Genomic DNA, 21,505 nt, shown 5'->3' on the forward strand with positions numbered 1-21,505 from the left:
AAACTTCCTTGATTTGACAGTGAATATCGCACAGTCACATATTTCTTACTTTAAGAAGTCGAATCATTGCTATGATGACATTTTCTAATCGCTTTAAACATGCACAGAAACAACAAAAGTATATGGAATGCAATGAAAACTTGCATAGACTAATACCTGACTGAGACCACCTGAGTAGGAATAAACATGCAAAGAACACCTTTGCACTAAGAATGCTTGAATGGATATTTCTTTAAATACAACCCTTGTAATTCTGCAAGGATAAAAGTTGTTTAAGGTTTGACAGTTAGCAACAACAGAATGTTTATTTCTCATTCTTTTCATTCACTAAAAGCTCCTTAGGAATTTTGTTAAAATTAATACTATTTTTTCTTACTTTCTCAGATGTATACTTCAGAATAGATTTTATTATTAAAAAAATTGAACCCCAAATATATAAATGGTAATATTGAGTTAAATGAAGAAATGAGTAAAATACATAACAAAATGTGGGTTAAATAGAAATGATATAAATAATTGTTGTTTAAATTTATAAATTTAAACATGAAAATAAAATTAGTAAATTTAACATTAAAATATTTTTAAAAAGATTTTTTTTCTTTTACTTATATAAATACGCATAAATTAATAAAACAATTATCTTAATTTAATAAATATTTATAAAACTGCCTAAAAAACTAATTAAAAATAAAATATATAAAATTCTTATATGTAAAATTATAAAGCAGATGATTATAAAATTATGTACAGAGACCAAAATTGTGAAAATTTCTTTCTGCTTTGGGAATGACAAATAGAAATTTCAAAACATTTTACTAGCATATAAATACAATAAGCAAAAATCTAATTATGCTTTTCGTATTTGGGTAAATAAGTACATATTTTCAAATATAGAAGACATCTCCATTTTAGAAATCAGTAGTAAAATAAATCTAAATCCCTTATACTTGAAAAATAATGCACATATAAAAGAAAAGAGCTTTTTTTTGCTACAATGCAAGTTACTAACGTATCTATTACTATTCCTAAAAAACCATCAGTTTTGTAAAACCTTATAATGAACACTATCTGAATGTCATAAAATTGTAATTGCTACAACTGTTTATTACAGATTTGTTTGTTACAAGTTAAACTGAAATGTCAATAAATTAACATGCAGATAAGTGATGCAATAAGAACTGTTTTTGTTCAATTAATATTGTAAAATTTCTCTAACCATTTAAGTAAGATTAACAATACATTGAGAGATTTATTACATTTACAGTAAAACTTTGTTATAACAAGATTCAAGGGGTCGATCAAATATGCTCGTTACAGGTGAGTGCTCAGTACTTCTGAGTTGCCACCTCATAACTGTAAATTTTTATTCTGTCATCTATTATAATACAAAAAAGATGCTGTATACCTAAGAAGAAGCTGTTTTAAAATAAGATATCAATGTGTTTTGTATTGTAGACTAACAAATAAAATTTAGATGTAATACAATTTTTAGACGCTAATATGTTTTGCTTTTAACCAAAACTGTTAGCATTCAATGATATAGCAAAAAAAAATGGTAATAAGTGTGCAGTAAAACTTACCAAATTAATAAGGAAAGTGACAAATGAACACCACATAAAAATTTCTATTTCACACATTTTTGCATACAAACTGTATTTATTAATCTAAAAAATCATTCTAATCTATTTTTTCTTCATTCTACCAGAATACATCAAAACTTAATTGCGCATACAAACTAATTAGCCTTAAAATAATTATTTATTTTTGTTTGTTTAATTATCTTATACCTGTAATCATCAAAACAGTTTTGTAGTTTATTCAAGTACTCCACATATTCATCACTTACATCATTAGTCTCACTAAACTCCGTTAATTTCTAAAAACATTCTTTGGTGTCAATCATTGATATGACCAAAAGAGTAGTAGAATCATCTTTGTTTTCAGTTTCAGCTTTGCTACCACCTGCACAACTATGTGTTACGTCAGTAATAATGTCTTCATCAGTCGGAATTTCTGTAGTATATATATATATATATATATCATCAGCTGTTGCATAATCATCTATTCAGTATTCTTGAAAGCCTGATTTTTTTGTCAAGTTAAGAGTTTGAATCCATTCTGAGAGTGGTATATCATCTTCATCATGATACTATTTCGTTGAAATATGGCGTGGAATGAGACTAAATTTTTAAAACTATTTTGAATTGTAGCTTAGAGACATTACACCAAGCTCGCTTCATAAATCTGATAGTGTCTAAAACTGTCATTTGAAATTTTTTTTTTTCGTCCAGTTTTGCTGTGGTAGTAGGCAGTAAAAACACAAGATTTATAGTTTTTAAGTTGTGCAGTGACAGATGACTGTGGAAATTATCATTCAATAATCAAATTTTTCTGTTTTTTTGCAATTCCAAATCCTATTTATGAATTTCTTGTTTGAAAATCATTGAAGTCATCCATGCTTTAGAATTAGACATGTAATCGACGGGAAGTTTTTTTTACATTCTTAAAACATCTTGGATTTCTTGTATTCCCTACTACTAAAAGTTTCTGTGTTTCTGCCCTAGTCGAATTTGAGCATAACAAAATCGTTAGCCTGACTTTTGACTGTTTACCACCAATACATTTTTCACCTTCAAATTTAAAAGTTTTGTTGGGGGTTAATTTATAAAACAAGTCGGTTTCATCGGCATTAAAAGTGTCCTCTTCATTATAACCCAATTTAATACCAGCCAATTGCTCACAATTGAAATGTCTACGCTGTTAGGTTCCCAATTAATTTTTTATAAAACAATCTAACCATCCATTGCAACAAACGAAATCTGCATAGTGAATCAAATTTTTCAGTGTGCAATTTTAAAACTGGACCACTGATAGAAACATTTTCACTTTTCACTTTAAATCATCATAAGAGGGCGCTATCTAAGTCGTTTTTGTCACAGCCTGAGTTTCTTTGCTTGTGTGTGATTTTTTCAAAAGCTCGTAAGTTTCTCATGACTTGTCCATGCTTTTGAAACTGTGGATGAAGAAAATCCATGTTTTTTGCAAACATTGAATTTGATAGCCTTGTTCCAATTCTTGGATAATTTGGATTTTTTCACTCGCAGACAGTCGTTTCCTTTTGACGCCCAACATCGTTCATTATAAATGAACTAGAGTTAATAGAGTACACTTATTTAAAAATACACTGTACAGCTTTTTAGCAAGAAACACTAAAATGAAAACACATTTACTGATGTGACTACAATATTACTGTACTGTATTTGGCTACTGGGTATTCAATGTATTACTGTTTGTTTAACTGATTCTATGTTATAGTACCATATTTTCAAACTGAAAATTATGACTACTGAATTTACCAGTGGTCATAGGACAGGTAAAATTTATCTTTAATCACACCCCTCTTCAGACTTTCACCTAAATCATTTAAAATGTGCTGCAGAGTTCAGTGAACCTGTTTGGGTAGTTTTTATGGCTCATTGTTTGACCCCATCTTTCCTGGAATTTTGCAAACAGAAACACCCGAGTAAGTAAAATAACTACCAGCCTTTGTAATACTGCAATGAAACTTATACTGTGAATGTCCTGTTACAAACCTTTTGTTCACCCTTCATACCTGACCCGAACAAGCCTGATACAAAATGTCAAAGTCTTTACGTATAAATTGTAAATTTATATTTTATAAGTGAAGAAATGGAATTTCCCTTGCGTTGAGATTATTTGGTTGTTTAACTTTTTTTTTGGATTGCAGTATTTTAAAAAATGAAAATGCTTGTAATAACCAAGTTTATGTTACATCAATTCCTTACTAAAAGCAAGTTAATTTATCATTAATGAGATAGAAAACCAAACAAATCCCAGATTAGCTCGTTACAAGCGAGTTCATTATTCATAGATTACACTGTATTTATGATTTAGAATTTACAATATATTATTTGCTTGAGAGCTCAGTGTTTGCTATCATTGTATGAAAGGTTTGTTCAAATTTTGTCAAGATTGTTTATATTGTTTTCTTCTGTTATTTATAATTATGTTATAGTTTAAACAAATTATGAATGAATCATTATGTTTTACTTTATTGTTACAGGGCGACTGGCAACATATTACAGCGAGAGGGCATTCAGAATCTAGTAGCTCAACTAATGCTCGTAAAAATAATACCAGTGTAAATAACAGCGGTAATGAAACCAATAACAATTAACTTTGTTGTTTATTATTATCACCGATATAAATCTACCATATAAGTATAATAGAATTTTGATGTATTCTTGATTTAATTTCATAGATTATTATGCACTTGCAAAGTGAAGAAAGATGTAGGTGGCTGGTTTTTTTTCCAGTGATCTAAAACTCTTTCTGAGTTCAGTGATATTACAATAAGAAGGTAGATTCATTAACAGACTGCCTCATCTGTAACAAGTTTGCTCTTATTGCCAAAAAATCATGAAAAGGAAAAGAGAATTTTTCATCATATTTTATTCTATATTATTTATAAAATTAAGATTGCTCTCAATCACCTAATTTCAGTGATAAATAGTATTAAATTATCGCTATAAATTAAATGCTCAGTATTTTAACTAAACACAAAGTGCAAATTCTTAGTATTTTATTTAATTGCTCTGTAAAATACTAAATGTGTATTAAAAAAATTTAGTATGTTTAGGAAATAAAAAAAATATATATGTGAGTATTTAGTACTTAACGTAATAAAATGAACTACTTTAATTAATTTAATATTTTTGAAAAAACTTTAATCTTGCACTAAAAGAGCTTTTTTTATTTAATTGGTATACCTCTTCATTTCTTGCATGCATTTCTTTTAAATTATTAGCACATTTACTTGACCAGCCTTGAACATATTCTTTTAAATTTATTCTAAAGTGAGATACCAGAAGTGTTTTCATCCTTAATTATTTTAATGAATGTCTCTATAGCATTATTTGTGCCTGAAGTAAGTTTGTTGACACCCTCATACCAATCTTTATTGTGTTAAAACCATTCCTGTTTAAAATATGTTATGAATTCATTTTGAGTATTTTCCCATTTGGAAACAAATATACACAATACTGTATCCTTCATTTTTACCGAGTTGTAAAAAATTTATGACTAAAATTTTGCTTCTTCTTCTTTTTTGTTTCACAAGTTGGTCATCTTTTTTTCATCTGTACCCAACACATTCTTATTTTGGTCTCTAAATCAATACATGTTGAAAGGCATTTTGTATACTTTGCTGCATCACGTATAATTATGTTGGATTAATATTTTTCTTGAATATCTTTTTAACAGCTCTATCATTTTCAAGTATATCTTCTTAAATGCTTTTTAAAAGCGTTGAATAAAGATTTTTAAATCTTCAGTTTATTCATTTGTACAGACTGCTACTCCGATAATATAAAGCATTCTTCTTCTGTCTGTGGTTCCTAATATTAGTTCCAGAAAGCATTGCCAGTTAAACTTGGTGAACTTCGCCTGTATTTATATTTTTTAAAGAAGCCAAATAATTTTCCAAACTCTTTTTCTATGGTACATTTAATTTTTCATTAAAATGGCCATAATTCTCTTCGGCTTTATTTTTTTATCAAATTCAAAATGTTTTTTAATTTCAACTTTCATTTCAATGCATAATTTGTTTTTAGTCTTTGTGACAATTTCATTACAGGAATGCTTACTTTGAGACCTATATATATTCAAAGGAGAGTGTAAAAACACATCAGCTTTGCATTGTCCTTGATATTTTGCCCAGTTGCATCTAATTATTTCATTTAGATTTCCTTCAGTATATATTCTTATAATGAAAGCTTCATATACTTTCTTTTTTCCCTCCTTCTAGCACTGAAGCCTTCTACAGTAAATCTTGTTTTTCTTTTTGTAATTTTTCTTTTTCCACCACCTTTTATTCTTAGTAATTTTTCCAGAGTCACTTTCCCTTCCATTTCTCATGATCATTTTGTAAAATATGACTAAATTTTTAATCATTGTTATTATAGAAAAACATTTTTTGAGGTTATGAGGTGTACATGAGAGAAAACAGCTGTAGGTGTATACCAAATATTGGATGTTTACAGCTTCACGACCAGTGTTGCCAACAGTTGGAGCAAAAATCCCTTTTTTACAAACTACATTTTATTTAAACAATTTATTTCTTTTTTACTAAATTAATGAAGTTTTTTACTAAGCCCATTCAATTTTATATTACGTGCTATTTACTTAAGAGTTTAAATATTTTGCTATGCAAATCTTTTTTTAAATTACTTGCAACTTATAAATAAAATACTGAGCATTTAATTTTTTATTGAGTAATAAGGTATTAAAATACTGAATATTTAAATGTTATCCTTAAACTGTTACTGAGTTAATTATTTAATGATCTGAGTTTTATTAAAGAATCTGAATTGTCGCCTAACATTTTTTTTCAGTATCAAAGGTGATAGTACTTAACTAATTTAAAACATTATTTAACTCATTAAAATTAGATTTTACTTTCTAATTACTTTTTCAGCTGTTACAGAATGTAATAATAAAAGTATTTGTAATCTTTGATACTTTTTGTGAGGTCCTTTAAAACCAAAATACTACAAAAAAATTAAGGTATCATTCTGTATTTACTGTTGTGTGTATATGTTGTTGGCATTCATTTTGTTAGTGATGTGTATGGGATGTTGGTGCTATTAAATAGTTTGTATAGAAATTGGATAAAAGCTGGATTGACTACCCTGTAGCAGAAAATGGAGTTAAATTCAGTAATTAAATTCAAGAACCATGTCACCACCGTTTATCATTAATAATAGTTGTAGATGAAATAAGTGTTAATAATATTCACTGAATTCAGTATACTTCCAATTTTAGTACTCAACTTATATTAGAAAATGTGCATGAAATTTTTTGAGAATTTTTTTTGTATGTATGTGAATCTTAAAATTTTTGAGTAATTTTCAAAATTGGGTAGAGCCTGAAAAAGTCTCATACCACATACATTTATTTATCATAAACAAAATCCACATCTTTTAAACTGGTTAAATCTTCTGTTATAGGTTCACTTATCACAGCCACCATTTAAAAATGAAAATTAAATAAGATTCTATTATGGACCTAAAAATTATAAATTAAACTAAAAACTTTGTATGTTTATTGTGTCATGAAGTAGCAATAGTTATGTACCTAAACTGGGATAACAAGTTACTTGATTAGCCCAAAATCTAAATAATTGAATTTTTATTTTATTATAAACAACAGGCATATTAATAACAGGCATATAAAGAGACATAGCTTATTAAAAACAGCAGGCACATAATGCAGTTTGATGCCCATTTCAGGGTGATAGGAGGGGGTCTTTATTTTCAATCCAAAGTGGCAGCTTCCAACTTGGTTCCATTTTAAAAATAAATTTATTTATTTAATTTTTAGTATGCCTATTATTATACATAGAATGATAATTATTAAAAACAAAATATATTCAGTAGAAGAGCTACATCCAAACTCTCCTAAGTAATTTTTTCAACTTGTTGTTAAACTAATAAAAAACTAATAATTTGCGCATTTGTCAAAAATTTCAGCTGAGAATCTGTAAATATTTTCTGCCCTAATTGAGAAGGATTACCTAATTTTTTCTAATTCTTGAGTTAACGTGTAGCTAGATTTTCCAAAATTAAAACAAGTCACTTCCAAAACATCCTAAGTCACTGACTTAGGATAGTTTGGAAAGAACTAAGTAATATTTTTTAGCTAATGATATTACTTAAGACTATTGACAAGGAGAAAATAATGACCATTTACAACTTTCCATTATAAATTTATTAAAAGAAATTACACAGAAAATATCTGTAGATGCAAGAGATTCTGGTGAAAAGAGAAAACAATAAAAGTAAATATCAGTAATATAACATTTAAAAACATTACAAAAATGGTTCATTTCATTCACTGATACCGCCTAAACCACTGTATCATTTACATTACACTCTGTTTCCAAAGCATTGTCATAGAAATATTTTTCTTAATCATTACGGGATACGTATTGGAAAAGTTTATGAACATCATTCTCTTTTTCTTTGCTTATGTAGCTGACAGGCTGAATATTTTAAATGAGATCGTATGCTTCATTTATCTGTACTTTTTTCTCCAGCACTTCATGTGAATCTATACTGCTAAAGGAAACTTTAGTTTGTATATTTTGGGAACCCTTGCTATAAATAAGTACTCACTAATCAAGAAGTTTGAATAGAAGTTTTTATTTAATACAGTTTTTGAAATTTATGTATAGTCATGCACTTGCCAGGTCTAACCTAGTACTTTCACAATAACATGATCATGAACAAGTTCATTCATTCATTCAGTTCCTTGATTAGGAGACAGAATTGTTTCCTTTTTTCTCATCATTTTTACAATACGTCCAAATAACCTATCTGGAGACATAAAACCATGACTTCGAATAGGGAAGATAGGTATGTTCTGTTCTTTTAAAAAGATCACATGAATTAACATTCCACAACAGTAAACCCAAAACAATAGAATTCTTGTTTTGGAAAGGACATGAATCTGAAAACAGACATAGAATTTTTGGCCTAGAATTTACAGGCATCAAATTTAGACAAAGTCCTAAATAAGTTTTTGAAAAATTTATTACAGCAGAACTTGTTTAATTTTCAATCCATGTATAAATGAATGTGTGTTTTCCTTACTTTGGTTTTCTTCATGAACCATTATTGTTAAGTTATACAACCGTATTTGGTATGCATAAAAAAACTTCACCGATGTTTACAAACTTTTAGTACATTAGTATCAACATGCCTTAAAATACTATAAAATTTTTTTGAGTGTAATATTTGCAATCTGTACTTGGTTATCAAAACTTGTTTTTTAGTAGAATCATTTTCTTTTATTATTCGTGTTTTTGTAAATTTGCAAAATGAACACAGATCAGTCCATGAGTTCCCAAAATCCAGATTAAATTTATTACTGAAAAACTTAAAATACTTATTGTATGATGCAATGGGTTTGTTTTTCTTCATTTCTAATGCTTTTCCACAATTACCAAAGTTAAATGTGACAGCAAGTAACTCCAAATACTCTTTTTTCATCCTAATGGCTTCTCTGCAATTAAGGGAAAGTAAACGATTGTCAGTGGAAGCTGTAATATCCCTATGCTTAGTATTAATTCGTGCTCCACCACATAATTCACTCCTTGTAGTTCAATAAAGAAGCAAGTGTTTGGCTGTAGTGTTTATTCTCTTACAACCAATCTGAACTATTGACTCAAATGTTTTGCCTCAGACTTTAACATATTACTACTATCAATTTTTTGAATAAATTTACACAATCGTATCCCATGGTATGTCTTTCCTAAGACATTTTGATTTGTTTCATAAGGAACCATATAGTAAATAAGAAGATCATCTTTATCTATTTTACTTTTTCTTTATACAGCACCGAAAAGAAATCTGAAAGCATAAAATGCACATATATTAGTTTCCAAAACAATGGCAACAAACACATTTAATGAAAATCTAGTTACTTAAGTAAAAGAATCTTTCACCTACACTTTAAAAGTTTGTTTGGCAGATATTTATAACAAACTGAAGTGAAGTTATGTAAATTTTTCATATTTATCTCAAGCAATAAGAAATAAAACCTAACTTATTCTACTAAAAATTGGTACTTACTGTTGATATCTTCATCAGACAATTTATTAGCAACACATAGGTTTGTTTTTCCAGAATGATTACAAGAAACATTTGGTTTTCTGCAAGATTCAACGCTGTTTTATGCATATTTTTTTATTATTCAACATTTTGTATGTCTCCTGTCACAGTTACATTATTGAATGTTGGCTGGAAATTCATTCTTTCTGTTAAATCAAATAATTCAGTAAAACTAATAATATAAACGTGTATAAGAACACACACATCTTATTGCATGGCACATTGTGGTTAATATTGCAGCCTCTCAGTCAGCTCATTTGTTGAATTAGGCTTCTTTGGAAATTACAATATGACTTCGGCCAGTTTTGAAAAAAATTAGATATTTTATTGAAGCATCATACAAGAACTAGTGCCATTTTAAACAAATAAAACGTGCTGTATATTCCCAATGACTTTTCAAGATAAACACTAACCTATTTTTGACAAAAAATGACATACAATGGTTTTATCTGCACACTGTTTCTTATACAAATAATACATATATGATACACTTAAATGAGAGCCTAGGTAACCTTTCTTTGTATTGGCTGTACAGTAATGTGACAGTACTGCTGGGAATGATTTTATGTGCTCCATAATAGCAACAGGTACTCATCTACTTTTTTTACTTCTTCCCCTTTGGTCCTGAGTAGGCGTATTGGTAATAATATTTTTTGTACTATGTGCAGTGTACACTGGTTTCTCTGATAGCAAGTGTACCTAAATAAAATGATTTGCAAACCTAAAATTCTTCTTTAATATGAAAGAAGTATTTAAAAGAAAATTTTCTTCTTGGAGCCCTGTGATTTAGTTCATTATGTGCCTGAACTATATTATCAGTTTCTTCAATTTATTTTTTCTGTGGCCTTCCTAGTAAAAAAAGATTAGTGGTATTTAAAATAAAATGTCTTTTTGGTAGCAGATGGCAGAGAATAGAACGAATTATGGACATATGAGTGTTCTTCATTCAAAATTTTTTGTTGGCATTTATATTTACAATCAACCTGACAATTTTTAAAATTACTTATTTGTTTTCTTGGAACATTTGTACCTTTTCAACTTATATTAGCCTTATCACTCTATTGTGCCTTTTTCCTTATATTGCATTTCCAAAATGATGAATTAGCTACAATTTTACAGGCATTCTTCTTCTGTGGTGTACTTTGGTGAATGGAAGTTTCAGGCCTAGAAAAAAATATATTACATAACATGTTTCAAATGGATATCCTAATTATTAAACTATGTTCATTACAGAGCTTCTACAGAAGTAAAGGCAGCCTTGAGTATTTTTCCATAAAATAATTACACCAAGATCAGTATTTTATAAAAAAATAAAAAACGTTTAGCACGTTAACAATTTCATGTGATGCCAGGTGTGCTGACATTAGTGCTGCACTACAGTGTAACAAGACAGGAATTTTGCAATTGCTAATAAATATGCAAGTGAGGATGTTCTGTTGCCAAGTAGTATAAAAACTGATTCTTTAGTTTTATGTAATGGATTTTTACATTATTGTTGTTGATCACATGGTATTTGTTGATTATAGAAAAATGTAAACGCTATTCCAATAATCAACATGTATAACCTGTAGATGCTGTTGACATAATCTAACCTGAGAAGTGTATTATATACTATATCAGTACCATATTTCCTTAATTACAGTTACTTACTGTGGTTCCACGCCTTTTTCATCTTGTTCTTGGTCATTATCCTCATGGTAAACTAATACCTTATTAATACTATCAATATTTTCCAACGCCTTTTGGTGCTGAATGTCCAAAAACATTTTCTTTTACACTGGAAATTTGCTGTTGTTTTCTTTCTCTTTTTCCTACAAAAAAAATTCAATTTAGCCGAAGTGCAAAGAAACAAAATAACATTTATGTTGCTGAGAAAATTATGCATCCATAATGTATACAAGCCTCCATAAATTTAGGTTTCATAAAACTAATCTTTTTGTTACTGCATTTTTTCCTGATGTTCATAAAGAATGTACTTTCAAAGTATTTTAACATGCAATATATAAAGTAATTTAACAAAATAAAATTGTTACTGATTATTGTAATAGAATAATTAGTTATTTACTTAATTTTTCTAGTTATCATCAATGAAGAAATCTGATGTAGGCACTTCATAACTTCCTTGTACGCCTATTAAAGTACATATACACATTTTTTTTAAATGAAAAGTACATAAAATTTTATTTCATTAATAACTTTTGATATTTTTTATTATTATTATTATTATTGAATTATTATTTATCGTAATTTTTTTTTTACAATCAGAGGTTAATAATTATTAATATATTTAAATTTTAAAAAAAGGAGATGAAGTCTGACTCAAACTCATGTGCCTTAGCCTTCTAAGATTCAAATATTTCATTAATTTAAATTTCATTTGGCTATAACTCTGGAACCAATGAAAATAAGTACCACTTATGATATATCATTGAAAAGCTCTCAATGTGGGCTTATTACTGCAATTAAGAAAAAATCCAAACTTTTTGGATTTTGGGCTTTTTAGACACTTTTGGTTCATTTGATTGCAATCAAAAAGGGAGGTGCATAACTAGATGTTACAACAGTCCTACATCCAAAATTTCAACAACCTACGGCTAATTTTTTTGAGTTACGTGAGATACATACGTACATATAGACATCACGCCGAAACTAGTCAAAATTTCTGTTGAAATCTGAAAACCAAAATTTTTCTCGATCACAATACTTCCTTTACTTCACACAAGGAAGTAAAAAGAGGCTATCAAAACACAGTAATGAAAATTCTACACCATTTCAAAAAAATGGAGTTAATCATATTTCCTTCTGAATGATCCAAATAAATACAGTATTATTTGTTATCAGTACATCGCTATCACCTGAAGTTGAAGGTAAAATAAAATCATCTGAATCATCATCACTGAACAAATCAGAATTGTAATCTATCAAAAAAAATTGTGTTTGCTCATGATTAGTACACTTTTAATAAATAATTATACAAAAAAACAACTACTAGCAACGAACTCTACTTTCAACTTGAAAATGGTCTTACAAAGATAAGAAACAGCTTAATAATTCTATAAAATCAGCTGTTTACAGTATGACAGTTACAACATTGTCAAAAATATTGCACGAAAAGTACTGCAGATAGAACTGTGTAACTTTCGTTATTTTATATATTTTCCATCAGATTGCAGTCAAAGTCAGTTCTTTTTAAAGATCTCATTTTAGAGACAAATCTTACATTTTTTCAGAAGTAGAACATCTGTATTGATGTCCTTTTGCTGTTCTAGAATTTCAAGTATTTTTCTAATAGTACGTATTTCATGTAGAATACTCGTAATTGTCAAACCCCTTTTCATGTCATCTTTTACAAGTTGAATCACTAATTGCATTCCAAAAACACTAATTTCTTTTATTACTGGATTATCTCGGTAGCACTGGTGCAGTTTATAAGAGTTTACAATGAAAATGTTCAAGAGACAGAAAAAAATTACTTAAGGCCATCTCCACATTTACCAGCTTGAAGTGCTTTTAGAACATTTTTCATTGAGAGAATCTACTCCTCCTTTATTTCCACTATAATTGAAAATGATATCTGGTTTGTTTGTAAAGGGATCAGTGAAAAGTCTGTCGTGCATGGAAGTTACTAACGTCGTGGCTTTTCCAACTTTCTCAATGTAAAAAATTAAAATACATTCATCCCTGAATCCATAAAGAGTTGATCCCTCAGCTCTTTTCCTATTGGGTAGGTAAGATGGTGGTATTTCAGCCTTATTTTTTTCATTGTGTCTACATGTGTCAAATTCTTCTTTCACAAAATATTCACTAGTTGTATTGAGGAATACCAGTTTAACACCTGTTATATTGTGATTGCTATTATAAAGTGGTTTAGCTAGGTGTAATACTGTTTGAATAGATTTTAGGAGTCTTTTATCTTCATCACTGAAACCAAATCCATCTGAGTCTTTTCCACTACAGATGTACGCATTATACCAATAGCTATTTTGCGCATCCGTGAGGCATTGTATTTTGATGCCATATTTTGACAGTTTGTTTGGCATATACACCTTAAAACGACATCTTCCTTGAAAATTATCAAACATTTGTTTATTGTAGCCAAGTCACCAAGTGCATAACACTTTGACAATTTTCTATAAAAGAGTTGAACATAAATGAAACTGCTACAATTGGATCATCTTTTTTGCGTTCCTCCCTATCATCAGAGTCATATGGCAGCTACAAGAATTGAAAATTTCTTTTTGCTCATTACTGCTTTAAATATTTTATATTTTCATGACAAGTTAAATATTGCTGTGTATACTAAAAGTCTCAAATATGCCTATAGTTCAATAATTTCAGTTTCTCTAATATGATGTATGTATCTGGCAAAATACCTGTCATGTACTGGATTCAACTTTTTGTTTGTGTACTTTATAGTTTGTTGCAATATGCTTTCACTGAAATGCAATTTCCAAAAATGGATAACAGATTCGCAGCCTCACTGAACATTTTCGCTTTTGCTTTTCATGTGGAAACTTACAATATTGTGTTTTTGGGTTCTAAGTGAAGGGCTAACTTCTAACATGTACAATCTGTATCAATTTTTGACATATATAAGGATTTTCACTATTGGTTACATCTTCTTCATCATTTACTTCAGGGTCTTCAGAATCAATTCCAAATTGATATCATGTTCTGATTAAATGTTATAGTCATCCAGCACATTGTCTAAGTCACTAGCACTGTCACGTTCCTCATTGTACCATTGTAAAAAGAGTTTCTTCATAATTGTAGTCGCCTAAATGTACTCTTTTTGATGGCATGGCCATATTTCATTAAAATCTACCATAAACAAACGAATTACACAAACAGATCAGCGTCATCTAGGAGTCCTGCCATTTCGCTGTAACACTCTGATGTTGTGCCCCACTCTTTGATTTTATCTTCAGAAACAAAGGCTTTACCAAGGTTAAAAGTTTATCTTCATTGATAAGAGACTTGGCTAAATGAAGGGTGTCCATCGTGTTGGATTCTATTATATTGCCCCAATTTAAATCACTCTGCCATCTGAGAGAGCTCCAGTTCATCTTTCTGAACCAGTCCATTCTAATATATATCCTGCTGCAGAATGGATGTTTTTGATGTGTTTTCGGAAAATATTCTCAGACCACCACCCTTCCTTGATACTCTTGGCTCCTCACTATTCTCATGAATATCTGTAGAAATTAATTTAATTTCTTTTTTACCCCTTTTAAAAAAAGAAAACCTTAAGGTGATCACTGTTCATGAAACTTGTTATTTCTCGTGAATAAAATTTCAAGAGACAGTTATCTACTCCATCTCAAATCCAATTACTACAGCTCTTCTATATCAAGTATAGCTTCTGAAAAGAGTGGTTTGTAAATTGCTGTGTAAGAAAATAATATAGCCAAAATTCTCTGTGATTTCAAAAAATGCCTTCATCACAATTTGGACATCAGTTGAAAGAATTTCTGTAGCAATTTGTACTGCATTGTGAACAATATGTGTCAATTTGTACTGCATTGTGAACAATATGTGTCACATTTTATACCTACTAAATTCCTTCCCAAATGCTCCTTCAATTTGAAGTATAGGTTATTTTTTCCATGCCACCAAAGTTAGTATTTGAGTTGTCTGCTGAGATATCAATGAATCCATGATTTTGAATAGTTTTCATAGCATGCTGAAAGAGAATTTCTGTCGATTTGCTTGGAAAATGGTAAATTCAGTTATTTGTAATCTGATGACTATAACTGGCAGAATATCTTACAATTATTTGTACCATTTTCTGATTCAATGAAATTGTTAGCATCTACTGAAAGAATCTAGAAATGAGAACTGTCTGGTTCGTCTTTCTTCTTAACTGAGGTGCTAAAGTATTGACAGAAACTGCTTTACATTTTGTCTTTGCACATGAAAGTTTTTTTTTTTGCAAATTGTCTTAGAAGGCCAGACGTGTAGTCCATGGATTAAAAGATGTGATTATAATTGATTGTATGGAAAACAAATGTTAGGTTCTTGTTCTGCAAGCTCTCCACTTTCACAGTTCTCATCAGAAGTTGTTTTTTTTTTTTTTTTTCAAAAAAAGTTGACAATTTTTTTACTTTTTGCTTTTGCACTGACTACTTCTTGTATTTTTTAATTCTTGCATGATTTTCTGTGTCACATCGTCCTCTATGGCAAAATATTGCTAGGCAAAGCGTGCATTGAACTTTGGAATTAATAGTCACATTTTAGAATATATGAGTATTGATGTTAAGGAATGTCTGAAAAATGGCACTTTCTGGCCTTCTGAGATTCACAATTTTAAATCAATCTAGAAAAACTAACTCTTAATATTCCATGAAACTTCATATAGGATAACACTGGGTAAAACAACAAATAACACAATGGATTACTGGCTGGAAGCAAACAAGGTATGTTCTTGCATCAAATCATTAGGGACTGCTTGATTCAAAGTGGAACAATACTACTGATATCGGATGAGGTTGGAGAGGGCACAATGGTTCAGGATCCCTAAAAGATGGCTGTGGTGAGTAAAAATAAATCCCTATATGGGATATTATTACTTATAGGTTGGTTACAATGCTTTGTGACAGATAAGAAAATACATTAGGTTAGATAAGGGCACAGTTAAGCCTATAGTTAATTAAGGTACTTATAGTCTAGAGCGATCATTATTACATGAAGTTCAAAATAGCGTTAAAACCTTTCTATTAAATTGTTTTTGATTCTGTAAAATAGAACAATCTCTGAAAGCTTAGTAGAATCAAAATATATTCTAAAATTGATTTATTGTAAATAAGAGTTCCACAATTTGCAGCTAAAACAGTGAAAAAATAACACCTTTTTGTTTAAAAATTTAATTTTAAACATTAAACTTTATTTTTTCATGTTAAAAACTGTTTTTACTGATAGTTTAACTGAAGAACTAGCGAGTTATATAAAAATTGTTTCCACTTAGAATAATTATGGAAAAAACTTAATAAAGTCATGAACAGATTCTCAACTTCCAAATGTTTCATATTTGTGTGTGCGTAACTTTCAAAAAAATTTTGTTTTAAACTTAAGTTATCACTATTGAAGTTGAATCAGTTGAAGATCCTATAATTAAGTAATTTACAATATTAATGATTAACACAAAAGTGCAAGCAATGTAAAGAAACTACAAGCTCAAACTTGTAAAACTTTTCCATTCAAGAACAGCCACAATAAAAGAACAAAACAGAAAGTTTTGCTTGCACTCTTCTACTTGAGATGCAGATGAGTTTGCATATGCAACCTCTATACTTTACAGAAAGGAAGGTAATTTAGATGCAGCTAAAGTCATCCAAAATATAGCTAGATAGCCCATCAAGAGCATCTGAAAAAGTATATGCTTAGCTAACGAAATCCCACTAACCAGCAATGAAGCTACAGCAGTGATGGAAAACAAAACTTCCAGAAAGAGTTAAAAGGGGTGGCATAATCTAGCTCTTTCCAGGCATTGTAGATTTTTTTCTACCTTACTACCGTGTTAAGATTCAAAGAAAGCATAATATCCGTACCGTAGAATATAGCAGTTGCTGTGCAATGTGCTGAAGTTAAGGTTCAAGTTCTTCTGAATCATACTGTTGAACGCATATTGATGTTGCAAAAGGTATTTATTGAAACTTTACCTGATGACATGCTGCAAAGACTTGAGTTAAAAAGCAAGTGCGGTTTTTATAGCAGATCCAGTTGTAGCAGCTATAAGCAAAAGTTTATAGATGCTAATGGAGTTGTTATAGTCGACTGAAGTGTTATTTTAACATCACTTGTCCACCGTAATACCATCACTACAGAAACCATTGATAATGTCATTGACAAGAGAATAATTGTTTGACAAAACCCTTAGTATCTCAGACATAGACAATATGAAAAATAAAAGTTTTTTGTGTTTAATTATTGATATTGTAAGTATTTAACATAGGATCTTCAAGTTAATCTGTAATAACTGAACTTTAAAACAAAACTTTTTTGAAAGATATCCATACACAAATACGTAATATTTGGAACTTGCAAATTCAGACATGACTATTTAGTTTTCTCAATAACTATTCAAAATGGATACAATTTTTTTATATTTTCTAATACTTCAGATACTCTAACAGTTAAAACAGAGTTTTTAACACAAATTAACATGAATATACAAAGTTAAAGATTAAATTTTTAATTCTACATACCTTTCTGATATGATTCCATTTTGCACAATCCATTTTGGTTTGTTAAAACCACTTTGATTTTAACACTTATTTTGAACTACACTTAATATTGACCGCTCTGAACTATAACAATTAAGTACCTTATAGTGTTGTTCATTAACTTTGAATAATAGGCTTAACTGCACCCTTATCTACTTACTAATGTATTTTCTTATCTGTCAATCTCTACTGTAACCAACCTGTAAGTCATAATATCCCAATAGAGACTTCATTTTTACTCACATGGCCACTTTTTAGGGATCCTGAATCACAGTGGAGAAGCAGGAAACTTACACACTTGATATTTTGGTTTCCATGAAGAACAGGAAATTTAGCATCTTGGTTGGACTTTGTTGGGACACTGGAACAAAATTCTTAAAAATGGTACTGTCCTGGGAAAACGGATTAATATCAAAGACCACCATTTTGTTCTACCCTTTCACTTCTCTTCCATAACATTGTTTACCTTTGCACTCTTATTTTCAACATCCTTTTTTACTTTTATCATGCCACTTTTTCCTTAATTTTAGTTGATCGGATTTTATATAACTAAGGATGTTGTATAAAGTTAAAAAAAAAAATTCTGACAGTATTTTATGAATACTATCCACAAAATTATTTATACTTTTTTCTGTAATCTGTTGCACTAATTTAATTATCTTACTTGTTACAAGTAATTTTTGTAGAGATCATTCTGATTTTCTTTTGATCAAAGTATTTTTACAGTGATTATAAAATTACACATATAACCTGTTAGTTCTTCTGTGTTATTTTAATTCATGATAAATCTTTTTCCTTAATAAACAATTTTTCTTTTTTTTTAGATGATTAATCCACCATATAAGCTTTGAAGCTTATGCATGGGAATATGAATTGTTAATTCATATGTATAATATGAATTATAAATATAATTTGTAATGTATTACAAATGTTTAATTTTTAATGTATTATTTATTCTTAATAAATTTTGTCTTTTTAAATTTTCAACTGTCAATGAAATTTTAAATAACTTACTATTTTGTCAGGTTTTTTTTCATTATATTTGTTTTTATTGTAGTTTCATTTTAGTATTTGTTTTTATAGTAGCATCAAATAAAATAGCACAAAATATATTAAGATGTTTCCAAAATATTATAAATAACATCTTCGTTTATTAACTTAAGCATTACAGAAACATAGAATTTTGAGCTTAAGTATTCCTGAGGTTCATTATTCTGAAAAAAAATAAAAATAGCTTAAAAATTTATCTGAAAGCGTTTATACATACAGTTTCTTCATTTTCTTTTTTTTAAATTTGCTAAAAATATTTACAATCAGATTAACTGAATCAACATAATGTTTTCTAAAGTAACTTGTTAGATAATCAGTTTCCACCTGGTATATATTCAGTTACATATATTTAATATTACATCCAAACAAGTATATGAAGTAAAATAAGTGATAAAAAAAAATTATTAAATACCGTCACTACAACTGTTTGTATTATTAATAATGATCGGTTTTAAATTATGGTTTTTACAAATACTCTTATAGTTTTTATATATATGTGTTTGTTTTGTGTTGGTAATATATATAATAGGTAATCTAAAAGTATTGAGCCTTTTGTGCACAAGATAGTGTTAGTATATTCTGGTAAAAATAGAGGAAGACCAGCATGTAGCAGTCATGACATTGCCAATGACCTAAACATCCATCACCAAACAGTGTTAACTATTTGGAGAAAGCTGGCTATAAATACAGCTCCATGTTTGGGTGCCACCTGATCTGATTCAGAAAAATTTACTTGATCAAATTTTCATCTGCGAATCTCCACTGAACTGTAACGAAATAGACCAATTTCTGCAGCAGTTGATCACGAGTGACATAAAGTGTATAACCTATGAAAACAATGTGAAAAAAAGATGGTGATGAAAGTAAGGAGAAGCTCCACAATCTGTGGCAAAGTCAACACTGATGCCTAGGAAGGTTATGCTGTGTGTTTGGTGGAATTGAAAGGACAGCATGCATCACTATCTGCTGCCACGAGGCAGAACAAAAGACTCAGACCTGTACTGTTAACAGTTAGTGCAATTGCACCTAGCAATTCAAAAGAAAGGGTGTCGTATACCATACTGACAACACCAGACCACATACATCTTTAATGACCCATCAGAAATTGAAAGAACTTGACTGCGATGTTTTAATGAATCTACCATATAGCCCAAAAAACCTGGTACTGTCATTTGTTTCAGTCTCTGCAGAACACCCTGATAGTGTTAAGTTAATTTCAAAAGAGGCCTGTAAAAACCATGTGTCACAATTTTTTTATCAAAAATCACAGAAGTTCTATGAAAACAAGATTATGGTGCTGTCACAAAAATGGCAGGTCATCAAAAAAAAAACAAAAGTGGAGATCTGGTCTCATAATCTTATTTTCCAATAACAATGAATGTATTCTCAATTTTGGCCTCCAAAGGCTCAATACATTTTAGACAACCTGATATATTTCTTTAAACAATATAAAAATGTTGGCAAGTTTAGTTAAATTATATCAATTTCTCTGCTAGTACCATCAATTTTTATGTGAAAGCAAATCTGAGATTTAATTAAAATAATTGAGTTTTATATTATCAAACGATTAAGATATTCAATAGAATAAGCTCTTAAAAACAGAGCTTACTCTAAGCTGTAATTTTACAAAATTTTTCTTCAGTTTATTGTGGTTTATTTTAACCATTTTTTTCTTTTGACAAGTAATATTGATTAAAGTTGTGCCAAAAATATAACATACTTAAATCAAACTATTATTTATTTTTAGTGCATTGTAAAAAAAAATGGTAAATTCTTTTAGACATAATTCCTTGTTAAGTTAAAAATTACACTTACACTTTTTTTTTTTGTTAAATTCGTATCATAATTACTATGCAGTCATATCAGTTTTATACTATACTATGAAATTAATGAAAGTTGTAGAATTAAAGTAGCCATTTATAAATTAAAGTGAATCTGATAATTTTAGTGAAAATATATACACATTAAATTTTTATATTAGTATATATATATATATATTTTTTTTATTTTTTATTTTATTTATATTGCTCTTACAATGTTGTATAATTTATTTTTATTTGTTAAATGTGAAATAAATAAACATGTATTGCAGTTGCAGTTCATGTTCTGTGGCTGCCAGCCACAGAATCTGTGGTTTGCAGTACACTGCTCTCAATGTTTTTTTTTTTCATTTTTGGAATATTTCCTGGAACATATTTTTTGTGAATGGCATACAGCTGTTGTATTATAGTTTCCTTAATCCCATTTATGGTTTAAAAATGACATCCTTTCAAGGTTACTTTCAATTTGGGAAACAGGAAAAGGCTGATGGGAACAAGTCTGGAGAACAGGGTGAGTAAGGCACAATAGTCCTAGTACTTTGCCACATACTGGTGGCTAAGAGGTGACAAGTGAACTCATGTGTTGTCATGGTGCAACATCCAACTCTGGCTTTTCCACAGCTCAGCCTGTTTCTGTGTAAAGCATCCTTTAAATGCTATAATACTTTACCGTCTGTATGTAATGAATTCAAAATGGATCAAGCCTTTTTTGGGTTTATGT

At 29.2% G+C, this 21,505-nt stretch overlaps 1 protein-coding gene and 1 long non-coding RNA gene across 5 annotated transcripts in view; one reads left to right on the plus strand and one right to left on the minus strand.

Annotated features, from left to right (window-relative positions):
* The window catches only part of Pex23 (tectonin beta-propeller repeat-containing peroxin 23), a 158,501-nt gene that overhangs the window by 108,525 nt on the left and 28,471 nt on the right, over nucleotides 1-21,505 (plus strand). For 2 of the 4 annotated variants that reach the window (XM_075364534.1, XM_075364535.1), the window contains exon 25: nucleotides 4,085-4,175. In XM_075364534.1, coding sequence (XP_075220649.1) covers nucleotides 4,085-4,175 — 91 coding nt within the window. Of the gene's footprint in view, nucleotides 1-4,084; nucleotides 4,584-18,738; nucleotides 21,120-21,505 lie in introns of those variants that run through there. The other 2 variants (XM_075364537.1, XM_075364536.1) reach the window with 2 other exon arrangements.
* On the minus strand, nucleotides 7,653-18,979 carry LOC142323999 (uncharacterized). Its single transcript, XR_012756196.1, has 3 exons — nucleotides 18,929-18,979; nucleotides 11,343-11,503; nucleotides 7,653-9,431 (listed from the first exon to the last, which is right to left on the minus strand). It is a non-coding gene; the product is annotated as an uncharacterized LOC142323999 (long non-coding RNA).

The sequence above is a fragment of the Lycorma delicatula genome, chromosome 4, assembly GCF_047948215.1.
Source record: "Lycorma delicatula isolate Av1 chromosome 4, ASM4794821v1, whole genome shotgun sequence".
In the NCBI taxonomy this organism is placed as follows: Eukaryota; Metazoa; Arthropoda; class Insecta; order Hemiptera; family Fulgoridae; genus Lycorma; species Lycorma delicatula.